The sequence below is a fragment of the Eschscholzia californica genome, unplaced genomic scaffold (assembly GCF_041429995.1).
Source record: "Eschscholzia californica isolate CP2 unplaced genomic scaffold, dmEscCali1.0.p SCAF_5, whole genome shotgun sequence".
Classification (NCBI taxonomy): Eukaryota; Viridiplantae; Streptophyta; class Magnoliopsida; order Ranunculales; family Papaveraceae; genus Eschscholzia; species Eschscholzia californica.
The window spans coordinates 42,669,468-42,683,334 of record NW_028238472.1 but is presented as its reverse complement, the minus strand read 5'-3'; the positions used below and the strand labels follow the sequence as shown (position 1 = coordinate 42,683,334).

The 13,867-nt window shown below is 37.2% G+C and overlaps 2 protein-coding genes across 4 annotated transcripts; one reads left to right on the top strand and one right to left on the bottom strand.

Moving 5' to 3' along the window:
- Positions 1 to 400: 400 nt before the first annotated feature.
- On the top strand, positions 401 to 7,133 carry FAS4 (RNA helicase family protein). Of its 2 annotated transcripts, XM_086644592.1 has the most exons (13): positions 401 to 754; positions 1,219 to 1,270; positions 1,489 to 1,561; positions 1,686 to 1,742; positions 1,847 to 1,896; positions 1,978 to 2,038; positions 2,121 to 2,516; positions 2,617 to 2,862; positions 2,947 to 3,177; positions 3,306 to 3,419; positions 3,548 to 4,768; positions 4,842 to 6,450; positions 6,820 to 7,133. In XM_086644592.1, exons 2-12 carry the CDS (start codon positions 1,227 to 1,229, stop codon positions 6,342 to 6,344), a joined length of 3,996 nt encoding a protein of 1,331 aa, XP_086500718.1. In that variant the 5' UTR covers positions 401 to 754; positions 1,219 to 1,226; the 3' UTR covers positions 6,345 to 6,450; positions 6,820 to 7,133. The 2 variants fall into 2 exon arrangements, with proteins under 2 accessions (XP_086500718.1, XP_086500717.1); XM_086644591.1 differs by lacking the exons at positions 401 to 754; positions 1,219 to 1,270 and having other exon boundaries at positions 1,436 to 1,742.
- A 146-nt stretch (positions 7,134 to 7,279) lies between these two features.
- On the bottom strand, positions 7,280 to 13,286 carry LOC147539380 (Leucine-rich repeat protein kinase family protein). 2 transcript variants are annotated; one of them, XM_086644593.1, is made up of 16 exons: positions 12,704 to 13,286; positions 11,695 to 12,238; positions 11,149 to 11,603; positions 10,939 to 11,056; positions 10,735 to 10,803; positions 10,312 to 10,380; positions 10,104 to 10,172; positions 9,945 to 10,016; positions 9,791 to 9,859; positions 9,475 to 9,713; positions 9,175 to 9,380; positions 8,758 to 8,884; positions 8,607 to 8,675; positions 8,070 to 8,259; positions 7,822 to 7,954; positions 7,280 to 7,667 (listed from the first exon to the last, which is right to left on the bottom strand). In XM_086644593.1, exons 1-16 carry the CDS (start codon positions 12,801 to 12,803, stop codon positions 7,449 to 7,451), a joined length of 2,748 nt encoding a protein of 915 aa, XP_086500719.1. In that variant the 5' UTR covers positions 12,804 to 13,286; the 3' UTR covers positions 7,280 to 7,448. The 2 variants fall into 2 exon arrangements, 1 of the variants encoding a protein (XP_086500719.1); XR_015226336.1 differs by lacking the exon at positions 8,070 to 8,259 and having other exon boundaries at positions 12,704 to 13,171.
- Between the last annotated feature and the right edge of the window lie 581 nt (positions 13,287 to 13,867).

The window sequence follows — 13,867 nt, the reverse complement described above, 5'->3', positions numbered from 1 at the left end:
AAGGCAAGTGCTAAAAAATGACAATACCCATGTTAAAATATTGAGTTATTTCCTAAATGGTCCTTAACATTCCGTTAACTAGTCATATTCTCTCTCCTCCATCTCATCTCTTCTCTCTGCCACCTCATCTTCTCGCCACCTCATCATCTTCTCCGGCGAAGGTCGCCGGCCGGTCAATTTTCCGCCCGACGACCTTCAAACATTAAAGAAAAAAATGTTTTCTCTCTCCTCCCTCTCTCTCTAAATTTTCTTTTCTTTTCTCTCTCTAGAACAGATCTAGAGAGAGAGAAAAGAAAAAAAAATTTAGAGAGAGAGAGGAGAGAGACGGCCGACGACCTTCGCCGGAGAAGATGATGAGGTGGCGAGAAGATGAGGTGGCAGAGAGAAGAGATGAGATTGAGGACAGAGAATATGACTAGTTAACGAAATGTTAAAGATAACGTAAAAAGGGGGCCATATAGGTATTTTCGCTAAAGTAAGGGCCAGGCAGGAAGCTGGTCACAAAGTTGGGGGCCATTTGGGAAATAATCCTAAAATATTTCTAGGGTTTTAATCTCCATTTTGTCTCTCAACGATTTCTTGTGAGGGTTTTACTTTGAAATATCTCTCTCACGGATTCGGTTGGTTTGATTCTTACTACAGCAAAGAGCCGAGCAACTAGGGTTCTCTCCTAAATCTTCACTTTCTCTCTCAAGGATTCGGTTGGTTGAGCATTTTTTTCCAATACTCCAGCGTTGGGCTACTCAGATTTCTGGTGAGTGCACAATACTTGATCCTTATTCCTCAGGTTTTAGATATAATTTTGCTTTCCCTTTTAAGATATTCATCAAGAAATTGACGATTCTCTTTGAGAATAGTAGAGATGGTTTAGGTTGTAAGCTTGTAGTCCAACTGTTTGAGGAAATTCCTCCTTAAGTGTTTGATTTCAGACCACTTGAAGGTTAGAAATTGCTAATTAAAGACTTCAATCGATTGATGATTATGAAGTATGAACTATGATTCCTACTTTTTATAAGTTATGAATCTTACATAATTTCAAATTTTGTTAATTTTCGACGTTCGTTTGTAGATTGATGGTTATAATAAATAAGAGTCTTTCCATCAATTGAACCACCATTTAAGATTGAGTCAACTGCATTAAAACTACCAATTTTGTTAATTTTCGACGTTCGTTTGTAGTTTTCAGCAGACATATTTTAATTTTTTGATGGTTTACAGAATTAAACATGGGAATTATCACAGCGGAGGACGGCGTTCAAGACATTTCTAGGTAATGCAATTATTTTTTTGATTACACAATTGTAATTTTAAGCTCTGTATAAGTGTAACTGTAGTTATTGTATCCACTTAGACCGATAACGAATGTGGATTATCAGGTTTGAGGTTAGAGGGTTTATGATATTTCTATACTTATCAATATATATATATATATATATATATTCATTCTTTATCTAAATTTGTTTTATCGGATTTGGCGTGCTTGTATAGTTTTAATGGTGATGATTGCAATGCAATTGTCTTACCTGCTAAGAAAAAGAACAAAAAGAAAGTCGAAAAACAGGTATTTTCACCACCTTAATGATGGGGGCATTCCTTTCCTTTTCAATTTCAATGAAGTATTTAATTGTGTTATATGGTTTATGAGTGCAAAACATCCAAATTCTTTTTGTTTATGTTCGAGCCAGGCGATAAAACAACCATGCCTTAGCAAATCACAGAAACGAAAGTTGAAGAAGCTGGAGGTATGTTGTCTTTGTGTCATATGTACACATTTATATATAGATATATATCTATATATGTCATTGCATTTTTAGAATTCAAAATTAACTATGTTTATTGTATGCAGGAGGAGAAGGAACAAAAAGCTAGGCTGTCTGAAAGTATAAAGACCTTGGAGTATGTTTTATTTTACTTAAATGATATTTTTTTCGTAAAGAATTAGAAGAGTTCTGTAACAAGATTTTGATTTCTTTTCAGAAAGTACAAGATCCGAGATGAAACGTTTTCACTACTCCGGTCTTCAGGGAATATCGGTCAGGTTTGTAAATCGAACTAATTTTGCATTTCACATTGGAAAAGGAACACTTTTGGGACCAATCTTCTCAATGAATCATGTGTAGGTGGAAACTATGCGTGAAAAGCGGCGATTGGCAGTACAATTTTCAAAGGCGGGTTTAGAAGTTCCTGAAGATTTTCAACCTCCCAAGAAAAGGGTTAGAGAAAATGACTCCAGTCAAGTTGAACTTGATCTCCATAACAACGACAAAGTGGACTATGATGAGCACGCCCTTGAAGGAATGCTTGTTAAGAGTGAAGATCTTGATAGTTCATGTTTGTCTCCGTTCACTTGTCAAGAGCCGACCTCTTGCAGTTCACCATGTACATATGCCGAATGCGTGACTCCCTTGCTAGATGGTGTTTTCACCAATAAGAACGAAGGGCCTATGGAGGAAGAAGAAAAAGATCATTTGGCTGAAGCTTATGAGAGCTGCAGAAAAAATACCATCACCTCACAGGTTTGTCTTTTTAGTGTGCATAACACGAATCAACGGAAGGGCGCGTAAATTCATACTTTTCTTAATGTGACTCTCACTTTTTATAATGTATATGTATCAGAATAAGGAGGGCAGTGCTTCAAAAGTTGGTACAGATACTGGCAGTGTCATCTCAAGTTGTAATGTTTACAGACCTTCTACAACTTCCACCGTTGTGCATGTTTCAAGACCCAATGAGGTTGAAAGCAAAAGAAAGGATCTTCCAATTGTCATGATGGAGCAAGAGATAATGGAAGCTATAAATGAGCATTCTGTTGTCATTATTTGTGGAGAAACTGGGTGTGGTAAAACTACTCAAGTTCCTCAGGTAGGCAGTAGTTAGATTATTACTTTAACAGTTCTGAGTTTAAGCTACCACCGCGATGGACTTAGCATCCTTATCTCCTTGCAGTTTTTGTATGAAGCTGGCTTTGGTACAAGTAAAACAAGTGTTAGAAATGGAATTATTGGGGTCACTCAACCTCGCCGTGTTGCTGTTCTTGCCACAGCGAAACGGGTGGCATATGAATTAGGTTTTAAGCTAGGTAAGGAGGTTGGGTTTCAAGTCAGGCATGACAAGAGGATTGGTGATAGTTCTTCTATCAAGTTCATGACAGATGGAATTTTGCTTCGAGAAGCACAGGTGTTGTACTCAATATTCTTTTCATCCTTTAGAGATGACAGTACCTGTGGCGCAAGCGCCTCAGCCACTCTTTTATCTATATATGTTGGTTAGTTTAACTTTAGAATTAACTTGAGGTAGTTTTGCAGAATGATTTCTTATTGAAACGATATTCCGTTATCATCCTTGATGAGGCTCATGAGAGGAGCTTGAATACCGACATTCTTATTGGAATGCTTTCTCGTATTATTATGGTTCGACAGGTAAGCAAGTTAAAAGTAGTCTTAACAAAAGGAGCACTTTTACTTTTGTTTGTATTTAACTTTATGGGCAGTTGTTTTACTTTTTGCTGTACGCACTCAACTTATGACCTTATTCTTGAATTACACAGAAATTATATCAAGAGCAACAACATGATGTACTATCAGGAGTGACTATTAGTCCTGAAAAAATGGTGACTCCGTTGAAAGTTGTACTTATGAGTGCCACTTTACGAGTTGAGGACTTTGTTTCAGAAAAGAAATTATTTCTTCAACCGCCACCAGTTATAGAAGTTCCAACTAGGCAATTCCCCGTGACTGTACATTTTTCAAAGAGAACTGATGTTGTCGATTACATTGGCCAAGCTTTCAAAAAGGTCATGGCCATTCACAAAAGGCTCCCACCTGGAGGCATACTAGTTTTCGTAACTGGACAGAGAGAAGTGGAATACTTGTGCACAAAGTTACGTAACGCTTCTAAGGAGCTGATCCGTAATAGTTCTAAACGTGAGGGGAATGAATTAGCTACAACCTTGGATACAAACTCTAGTGATCAGGGAATTGATATGAAGGAAATTTCTGAGGCATTTGAAATCCAAGGTCATTCAAACCTCGATGAAAACGAGAGGTTTAGTTCTTATGAGGAGGATCCTCGGGATTTAAACGAGGAGGATGATTCCTATTCTTCAGGAACAGAGAGCGATTTGTCCTTTGAAAGTGATGATGAAGTTTCGTTGTCCTCAGAGAAGGATGATAACCTTTTCGGAGGTCTAGGAGAAGGTGGGAATCTCGCTTCAATCAAGGCTGCTTTTGAGGCTTTGGCTGCAAAAAGTACACCCAACCGTAGTTCAAAGGAGAAACCTGAACTTCTTACTGATCCAGTGAAAGATGAAAGTTTGAGTCAATCTTGTTCGAAGAAACAGGGAGAGGCAAATGCTTCTTCTGTTGGTGCATTATCAGTCTTCCCTCTGTATGCCATGTTGCCTGCACAAGCACAATTACGTGTCTTTGAAGAGGTTAAGGAAGGAGAGAGACTTATTGTGGTTGCCACCAACGTTGCTGAAACTTCTTTAACTATTCCTGGCATAAAGTATGTGGTCGACACGGGTAGAGAGAAGGTCAAAACTTATAACTTGTCCAATGGCATGGAAACTTATGAAGTACAATGGATAAGCAAGGCATCAGCTGCTCAGCGGGCAGGAAGAGCTGGAAGAACTGGGCCTGGACATTGTTACCGTCTTTACTCGTCGGCGGTCTTCACTAACATACTTTCTGACTTCTCAGTCGCTGAAATATCCAAAACTCCTGTTGACGGTGTTGTTCTTCTAATGAAATCCATGGGTATCGATAAGGTAGTTAACCGTTTCATACTTCAATTTTGGGTTATGTGTTTATCAAATAATCTTTAATTTGTATCATTTTCAGGTAGTGAATTTCCCGTTTCCAACTCCACCAGAGGCTGGTGCACTACTAGAAGCTGAACGATGCCTAAAAGCTCTTGAAGCACTTGACAGTCTAGGAAGACTAACACCTCTTGGAAAGGCTATGGCGCACTATCCTATGAGTCCTCGTCACTCCCGGATGCTCCTGACGGTTATTCAAATTATGAGGAATGTGAAGGCTTATGCCAGAGCTAATCTAGTTTTCGGATACACAGTTGCTGCTGCAGCAGCTTTGAGCTTGTCAAATCCATTCATTATGCAATTTAATGGGACTGATGATAATAGAGATGATCTTCATCAAGATGATAAAACAGGGGTCGAAGATTCCCATAAAGTTCTAGATCAGCAGGAGAAATTGAAGAAGAAAAAACTGAAACAAGTAGCAAAAGTGGCCCGTGCAAAATTCTGTAATCCGAGCAGTGATGCTCTTACAATAGCTTATGCCTTGCAGATGTTTGAACTTGCACAAAATCAAGAGAAATTCTGCCAGGAAAACTCGCTTCACTTAAAAACCATGGAAGAAATGTCCAAACTAAGAAAACAGTTACTTCAACTAGTATTTCATCAAAACCATATCGACGATTTGCAGGAGAATTTCTTATGGATTCATGGAACTATTCAAGATGTAGAACAAGCATGGAAGGTTTCTTTCGATAAGCATCCATTGTTACTAAATGAGGAACAGCTCGTGGGGCAAGCTATATGTGCTGGTTGGGTGGATAGGGTTGCGAAGAAGATTAAAGTAGCTTCAGGGTCAGCAAATGGGGATCGAAAGGGTGGAATTCGATATCAAGCATTAAAGGTCAAAGAAACTGTTTGCGTTCATCGTTGGTCATCTGTTGCACCATCGTCCCCGGAGTTGCTCGTTTATAATGAACTTCTTCAGACAAAACGACCATATATGCATGGTTTGACGAGCATAAAATCAGATTGGCTTGTTAAATATGCTAGTTCACAGTGCACTTTCTCAGCACCCCTTACAGATCCAAAACCTTATTATGCACCTTCATCCGATCAGGTATTTTGCTGGGTTAGTCCAACTTTTGGTCCGCATCTCTGGCAACTTCCATTGCATAGTTCCTCAATCAAGGATGACACTCTTCGGGTTTCTGTCTTCGCTTCTGCTTTGCTTGAGGGTCATGTATTGCCGTGTTTACGTTCTGCCCAGAAGTTCTTGGCAGCTCAACCAGCAAGTATTTTGAGGCCAGAATCATTTGGTCAAAAACGGGTTGGGAACCTTGTAAATAAATTGAAAGCCAGATCAAGGACAATAGATAGTCGTGCCATGCTTAAAGAGACATGGAATCTGTATCCCCAGGAATTGTATTCAGAGATTCGGGACTGGTTTCAGGACAAATTTCATAATCAGTTTGAAGATCTCTGGAAGCAAATGCATAGTGAGGTCCTTTTGGAGTGTGAAGATCTTTTCCCCAAATTGGGGAAGAAAGAGAAGAAGAGAAAGGTTAAGCAACTCACAAGTAGCTGAACAAAGTTTGCTCTGAAAAACGAGTCTTACTGGTGCTTCCTGAAACTTGTCGAAGACGCAAATGCTGCTCGATGAGACATATGAGGGGCTGATCGGAGTTTTGCAGGTAATGTTTCGAGACTACATTCTGAAGAAATCTAAGAGTCAATCTTGTTCTTGATCCAAATACTTGTTATCGGGAACTAATTCTTTCTAACTTATCTACATTATTGTAACAAAAATTTCTCTCTTAACGAATACTAAATAGGTTATCATAGTAAACAAGAAGTAGATGTGAAACAAGCTGTACATTATTTCTGTACTACCAAATATTTTTAACAATACATCCTTCGACCTTACTATGACACTCTCGTTAGATTTTAGGAACAGTACATAGAATGCGAGTATCCATCTTGCATGTCTGCAAATTTGATTTTCAATTCAGAAATTTTGTTCCCATTGCGACTACTGATTGTAGATTTTGTTTGTAATGCAGAAGAAGCATCTAATATGTGAGCTATCTGAAGCTGATTATTGGCGACCGGTACTTCTGGCTCGTGTTACCAAACTTCATTCTAGTAATGGAAGTTGGAAGAGAAGCATTGATAAGCAGAGGCTGCTAAAATTTTGTAAGTTACATTATCATACTAATTATCTGTATTGAGAAGAGATTGGTAGCAAAGTTCAGTGTAGATTTGTTCAACAAATTCTTTTGAGCAGTTGTAACTTAGAATTTCACAGTAAAAACAAGCAGAGTTACAAGTTCTTATTAAGATTTTAATGGAGTTACTGTTTTCAGTTTTCACTTTATACAGTAGATACTGTTTACCAGTTATTTTCCGATCAGCCAGATCTGATTCAGTTCATTCTGCCTTTTTTTAGATAACACACTTTAATTGGTAGTGTATCGAGAATTCCGAGTTTAACGAGAAATAAAATGTCGGACAAGATCAAAATAGCTATCGAAGAACCTTAATTTTCACCAATGTTTAAGATAGTACATATCAAAGAATTCTAAATGCGAAAATCGGTATCTCAGTGGACCTTGAGAAATGAAAATCTTTACCATATAGAATAAGTTTATCTAGTTCTCAAGTACCCAAACAAAGGAAAGAAAAAAGTATGTTAATGCGAGTCTCCCATGGAAGCTAGGTAAGAAAGTTGAATGCCATAAGCCTCTTTGAGTACTGCCAAAACTTGAGCCATTGTTGGTCTCTGTGACGCATCTCTCTCTACAGATTGCGAAGCCACAGTCGCCGTCTTTCTCATACTTTCCATATCAAAACTTCCTTTTAATCTGTCATCGACTATCTCAAAAGCACCAGCCTGCAAGTAAGGCTTAGCCTGCAGTTTCCAAAACAAATAATTCAAACGATCTAAACGTTCTCGTGGGATCTAAACTGAAGTAAAACCACTTTTCAGTGGTTCGGATTCTACATATTCATTATGAGAAGAACTAATTCAAGAAAACGTAATATTAAGTGGAATTTGAGGTTACCCATAACACCAAATTGTAAGTATCTGGAGTGCCAACATGACTCAAAGGCGCTCGCCCACAAATGAGCTCCAAAAGAACAACACCAAAGCTATAGACATCACTTTTTTCTGTTAACTGTTGGGTCGAATAATATCTGTACGTAGAAGGGTAGTAAGAAAAACTATAATAAGACATCAAGAATCATAAAACAAGAAACAGTGTTAACGTATAACTCAAGAATCAACAAATGAAATATTTCAGGGACTTACTCGGGGTCTAGATAACCAGCGGTGCCTTTTACGCCAGTGGTCACATGACTCCCATCCCCCAGTGGAACTTGCTTTGAGAGACCAAAGTCAATGACCTTGGCGTTCATTTCCGAATCCAAAAGAATGTTGCAGCACTTAACATCACGGTGAATGATACGTGGATCGCTCCCATTGTGTAAATAATCCAAACCTTTCGACAAAACTTGATTATTAAGTACATACATCCGAGGCTTAAGATAATTGTATGTATATGAAAAGGCAAACGCTAAGGAACTAACTGCATCGAGTTTCTCGCTTTGTTTTTGTTAGTAATTGTTGTTTTTCCTAGACAAAACTAGAATGTTAGACAAATTCTTCTTGGCCCAGCAACTTGCCCAAAGCTTTGCACGACCAAGACAATATTCCATCTCAGCTGTTCAAATGGAACGGATGAGACTTCAAACTTGAAATTGTTTGTATTCGCTGGGCAAGTTTTTGGCTAAATGCTTGAACATATACGACTGTCGTTAAATGTTAAGTCTGGCACAAATGGATTACCTTTTGCAGCGTCAACAGCAATTTTGAGTCTACGAACCCAGCTTAGTGTAGTCTTTTTACTAATCGAACCTGAAAAAGTTACATACTTGGCGTTAAGCGTTTATAATCGTGTATAAAAGAGTATGAGAAAGAAAGTAGAAGCATTACGTACCATAAAGATTATCAGCTAATGATCCACCCGGTAAATACTCGTAAACTAGTATTTGTTGCTTTGATTCGTAACAAAATCCTTCCAGCGTCACAAGATTCTGATGGCGAACTTGTGACAATACATACACCTGCAGTAATGCAAAAGAACCTAGTAACTCGGAGCATAAATAGCAGACACGAGGGCTGTTCGAAAGATGTGGTTTATGATGGTGAAGAGTCCTCAATTAAATAAACTAAAAAGGTATACACAGCCTGATGCAAGGACCATAAGACCTGAAACTTTGAATAATGATAGGGAACAAAAAAAACTAGACTCTGGACATACATCTTATGTGGCTTTCCCTGAGGATGTTAGCGTCCTCAATTAAAGGAATTAGCCCCCCAAGTTATTTTGCATTGAGGAATTCTGGTAGCTTACCTCATTGATAAAGGAATCAGCCCCAAGTTGGCTTCGATCGAACCTCACTTTGACAGCAACGAGTTTCCCATCTGAAAGTTTTCCACGGTAGACAGATCCGAAGCTACCACGACCTATAACCACCTTAAAGTTGTTTGTAGCTGCTTTAATCTCTTTATACGAAAAAACTTTTGCTGCATTCCAGTTTCTCATCTCCAATTTCGAAACTAAACATAAGAGAAGCAATAAAATCGTATAAAATAACAGGAGTATTAGCTCAAATCCCTTAACAATTACGTTTTCAAAAGCATGCATTAGTACCTGATCTTGATGTTATTTCAGTTTGATTTTTCTTTCTCTTGTGTATAAATACTACAAGCACAAGTAACATAACAGCACATAAAACACCTCCAATTGAACCAAATATAATAGCCGTTCGGTTATGGACATTATGCTTCTTTCTGTTCACAATCGTAAACTGTGGTCGTTCAATCGAACGATTATCTGAAAGTCCATTACATATTGACTCGGAAAACGAAAGACATAAGTTCCCGGACGTCCTGTCAAAAACAAATGCATAAAGATATTAATAACTACACATAAAAAGAACACAACAATAGTACCATCGATCTTATACCTAAGATCCAACGTTTCTGTGTTTAAGGACTGAGGCAGAGGGCCTTGAAGGTTATTGTTTTCCAAGTTTCTGCACAAATGATATAACGTTATTATATAGAACGATTATCAAAACGAAAAGTAGGTCATTAGTTGATAGTACTATCCCCACTTACAATAATTTTAGGTTCTTCAACTTTCCCAAACTCTCCGGAACCGTTCCTTGTAAAGTATTGTTCTTTAAGTCTCTTCATATTGAACGAAATCAGAAAAGCATTAGGCCTGTTTGTAGATAAAATATCTACAGAAAGAAGGTGTATATTGTAAAGACTTACAAAATCTTTAGGCTAACTAAAATGCTGAAGTCAGAGCCGAAAGAAGTTAGCCGATTGAAGCTCAAGTTCCTGCAACATTAGTTCACTTGGTTCATTTAGTTCGTGTTCTTGCATTCACGAATTCTCGATATATCAATTTTTTTTTTTTTTTGTTGCAAGTATCAATATATCAACTTGGATATGAGTAAATAGTAAGTAGAGAACTTACAGTTGTTCAAGTTCTTGCAAGCTACCCAAGTTTTGTATCTGCCCTGTAAGTGATGTATTGTGCAAATCACTGAAACACAATAGCAACAGAAAGGAGTAAAAAGGAAATCATAAAACAAAGTCTTCTTGTCAACTACTTAACTTGTTCATCCTTTAGCTTTTCACAAAAAAGTTGGGTTAGTTAAGGCTTAAGATTTAGGTACGCAAGTTTTTAGTACTGGATCATCAACGTACTAAAAAACGACGTAGGGAACCAGGCATGGTACCCGGCGGTTAAGTATTTTATGAGTACTTCGAGTAAAACAATAACTGAAGAGCTTACAGTGTTATGAAGCTCACTTTCGTAAAGTGGTACATGAATGTCTCTCCACTGGAGAGACCAGGGTTCGAATCTTACCGTTTCAAGAAAAGAAGGAGAGCTTACAGTGTTCGAAGATCTAACAAGTCACCAAAAATCGGGTTGATTGCTCTCAAGTTAATGCCTTGCAATGACCTAAAGAAAAAAAAAAGCGAAGAATGTGGGGAAAGCAAAAAAGAAAAAAGAGTTAAACCCGCGATAAGGAACAATAGAACCTATCGAGAAGATAACCAAGAAACCGATATACATATACACATAAGTAACACTCACAATGATCTAACTACACTTCCTTCACATTCGATATGACTCCACGGAGTTGGAGAGCATGGATCATCTTGCCATCCTAAATCCAAGCCTGTAGACTGTTGGATAACTTGAAGTGCTGAAACTGCACCATATAAGCAGAGATATCAGGGTGAAATCTCTTAGGTCGTGCCGAAAAAAATTTAAGCAAGAAAAAAAAGGCAAGTTAGGAAGAACCTGTAGTTGATGAAGCCTCTAAAGGAATATCGACAAGCTCGTACACTTCAATGGCATTCACTTGTGGGTAGAAGCTGATGTTTTCTAAAGTAATGTTCAAGCTTTTGATGCTTTTCTGTGTATTAAATACTACACTAACTTCTGAACTCTTCGTGGCGAAGTTAGCCATGACAACTTCCCCATTAACTATTATATTAAAAACCGATGTCAGAGGCGTATTTCCAGCGAAATAGAGAAGAATGTAATAATCTCCAAGCTTATCAAGGAGGAAATGATAAACTAAATTGTTCGTCCGTGTAAGTACTCTTGCCGATTGAAGCACAACAAGTGGTGGGTTCTCCGAAAGGCTAGATAAGTTGAAGGTGGTACTTTGAGTGTTGAATTCAGTTGATAAATGAGAAGGGGAAAAGCTCTCATCGGCATCCCATATACGATCGTACAAATCATAAGGGTACCTGATTTTTGTAAAATACCAATCAACCAAACTTAACATCAACAAATATATCAAAAAAAGGTAAGGGGAGGGACTAGAGATTGCTTTTTTACCTTATCGATCCGTTGGTATAGCCACAATTTACTCTGTATTGTTTCCTTAGTGAAATATTTGGGTTATCACTCAACCCATTTTTGTAAGCTCCTTGTGGAAGTGGGCGAACTTCAAGTGTAGAGATAACGGGAAACCCATTATTCGGTATAGAATGCAAACAGAAGGAGAGTGTATCTTTCATAACGGGCCATACAAACTCTTCCACCCATGGATCTAATCTTGTAAGATTTACAGTAGAGACTGTAGCCGTCCCTAAAGAGATCCGAAATACCGGAGGTTTTTGTAGACCATCGTAGTTCTTGTAGTAGAACTGGGGTCTAACAAGAACCATCGTTGACATATTTTGCATAGGCAGTCTGTAGCATTTGCGAACTTCATTTTGTTCCGGAAAGAATCGTAATGGGACACTAAATGATGAACTACCTTCTATGTAATTCAAGGTAGTAGTGTTGCCTGTATTCACGAAAGAACTGTCCGAAATCCACGAGATGTTAGATGAATCGACAAAACTATTAGTCCAACCACAAGATAGACTCAAGAACCCTGCACACGAAACTCAATGTTAGAAACTAATTGGACTATAAGTTATTGTTTAACATGCAAGGAACCAAGTGGTGTTTGTTTTTCTTAATTGTCTGAATTTGAATCATCTGAGTCTGACTTATCTTAGTTATGCATACAATACTAATAGTAACTCTAGGTTATTTCAAGTGAAGGATTATTAATCGAGACTTATTTTACGTATGAGTCAAATAAACCCAAAATTAGCAAAACTGAGACATTTTCACGAGTTAGATAGAAACAAACATTCTAAAAATCAGTTCTTGTGAGCCATTCAGACGAGAGAGATTTGAATTAAGAATCATTTGACATTCATTTTAGTCAAAGAGATTGTTCATAAATCTTGAATCATTTAATTTCTTAATAAATTAAGAATCCAAGAACACAGATTGAATCTAATATTTAGCAAAAGAAGAAGAAGAGGGAAAATAGAAACAGAGCATATACCTTCCTGATTGGCAGAAGAGATTGTATTTAAGCCATGAATGAGAAAGAAACAGATCAAAACCCACCATAAGAAGGAGAAGGAGAAACCCATCAAACTCATTAACCTCAAGCTGAAACAGAGAAAAACCCTAGAAGAAATGTTGTAACTGGAACTGAAAGTGAAACTAAATTAAGATAAAAAAAAACTCTTCTTCCTCCTCCTGCTTATTATGTAGGTCCATGATGAAAACTTAAATTAAAAGAAAAGATTGATTAAGAAAGAGAGAGATGATTCTTGTTTTGTAATGATGATAATTGAGATAATAATTAGGGTTTTGGGAAAGTGGGGATGTATTGTTCTCTGTTTTTTTTTTCCTCTACAGTGATAGTAGTAGTAGTTGAGAAGATAATGGTTCTTCATCTGATACTACAGTGACTTGGACTGAGTCATTCTCTCTCTTGAAAATATGGGTTTTCATTCCAACTGTTAAAACGGTTATTTTCTTTTTTTCAACTTAAATACTAATGATTTTGTAATATGGACTATTCTTTTTGTTGATAAAAGGCAATTATGACTTTGTCTAAATTTGAATGTTTTGAATTTGAGTAGTTCAACTCATCTAGAACTTAGTTCAACAAAAAAAAACTCATCTAGAACTTAATTGGAAATAGATCTAAGTCAATATATATTTGTCATTTCAGATAGGTCAAACTGATGTCTGATTCGAGTCAATTTATATGTCGAATTAAATTTCAATAAGATTTAGTAAATTGTTCGACCTTAGAGTTTTAGGAAACTTTGAGATTTTAATGATTTAAACATTATATTTCGTCATGAATTTGAGTAGATTTACTCAAGTTTAAAGTCATCCAATTTGATCTTAGAATATTCTTAAAATATTAACGTAAGTCGTGTTTATAGAAATAAGTGCTATTTACTAACATTGCCCCAACATTGGCATTACCTTTTACAATAGCTACACAACTACTGAAAATGTAAATCCCTTTCAGAGAGAAAACGAAATCAACGACAAGGATTTTTTTCGGGATTTGATACACAAATCCAGTAAGCGTACCCTCAAATCACAAACATTAGTTTTGATTTCTCTTTGGAATCGGCTTTGGATTCCGGTGGCCTTATCATTTTCGTACTAATGTTAGATACTTAGAGTACGTTAATGGAAT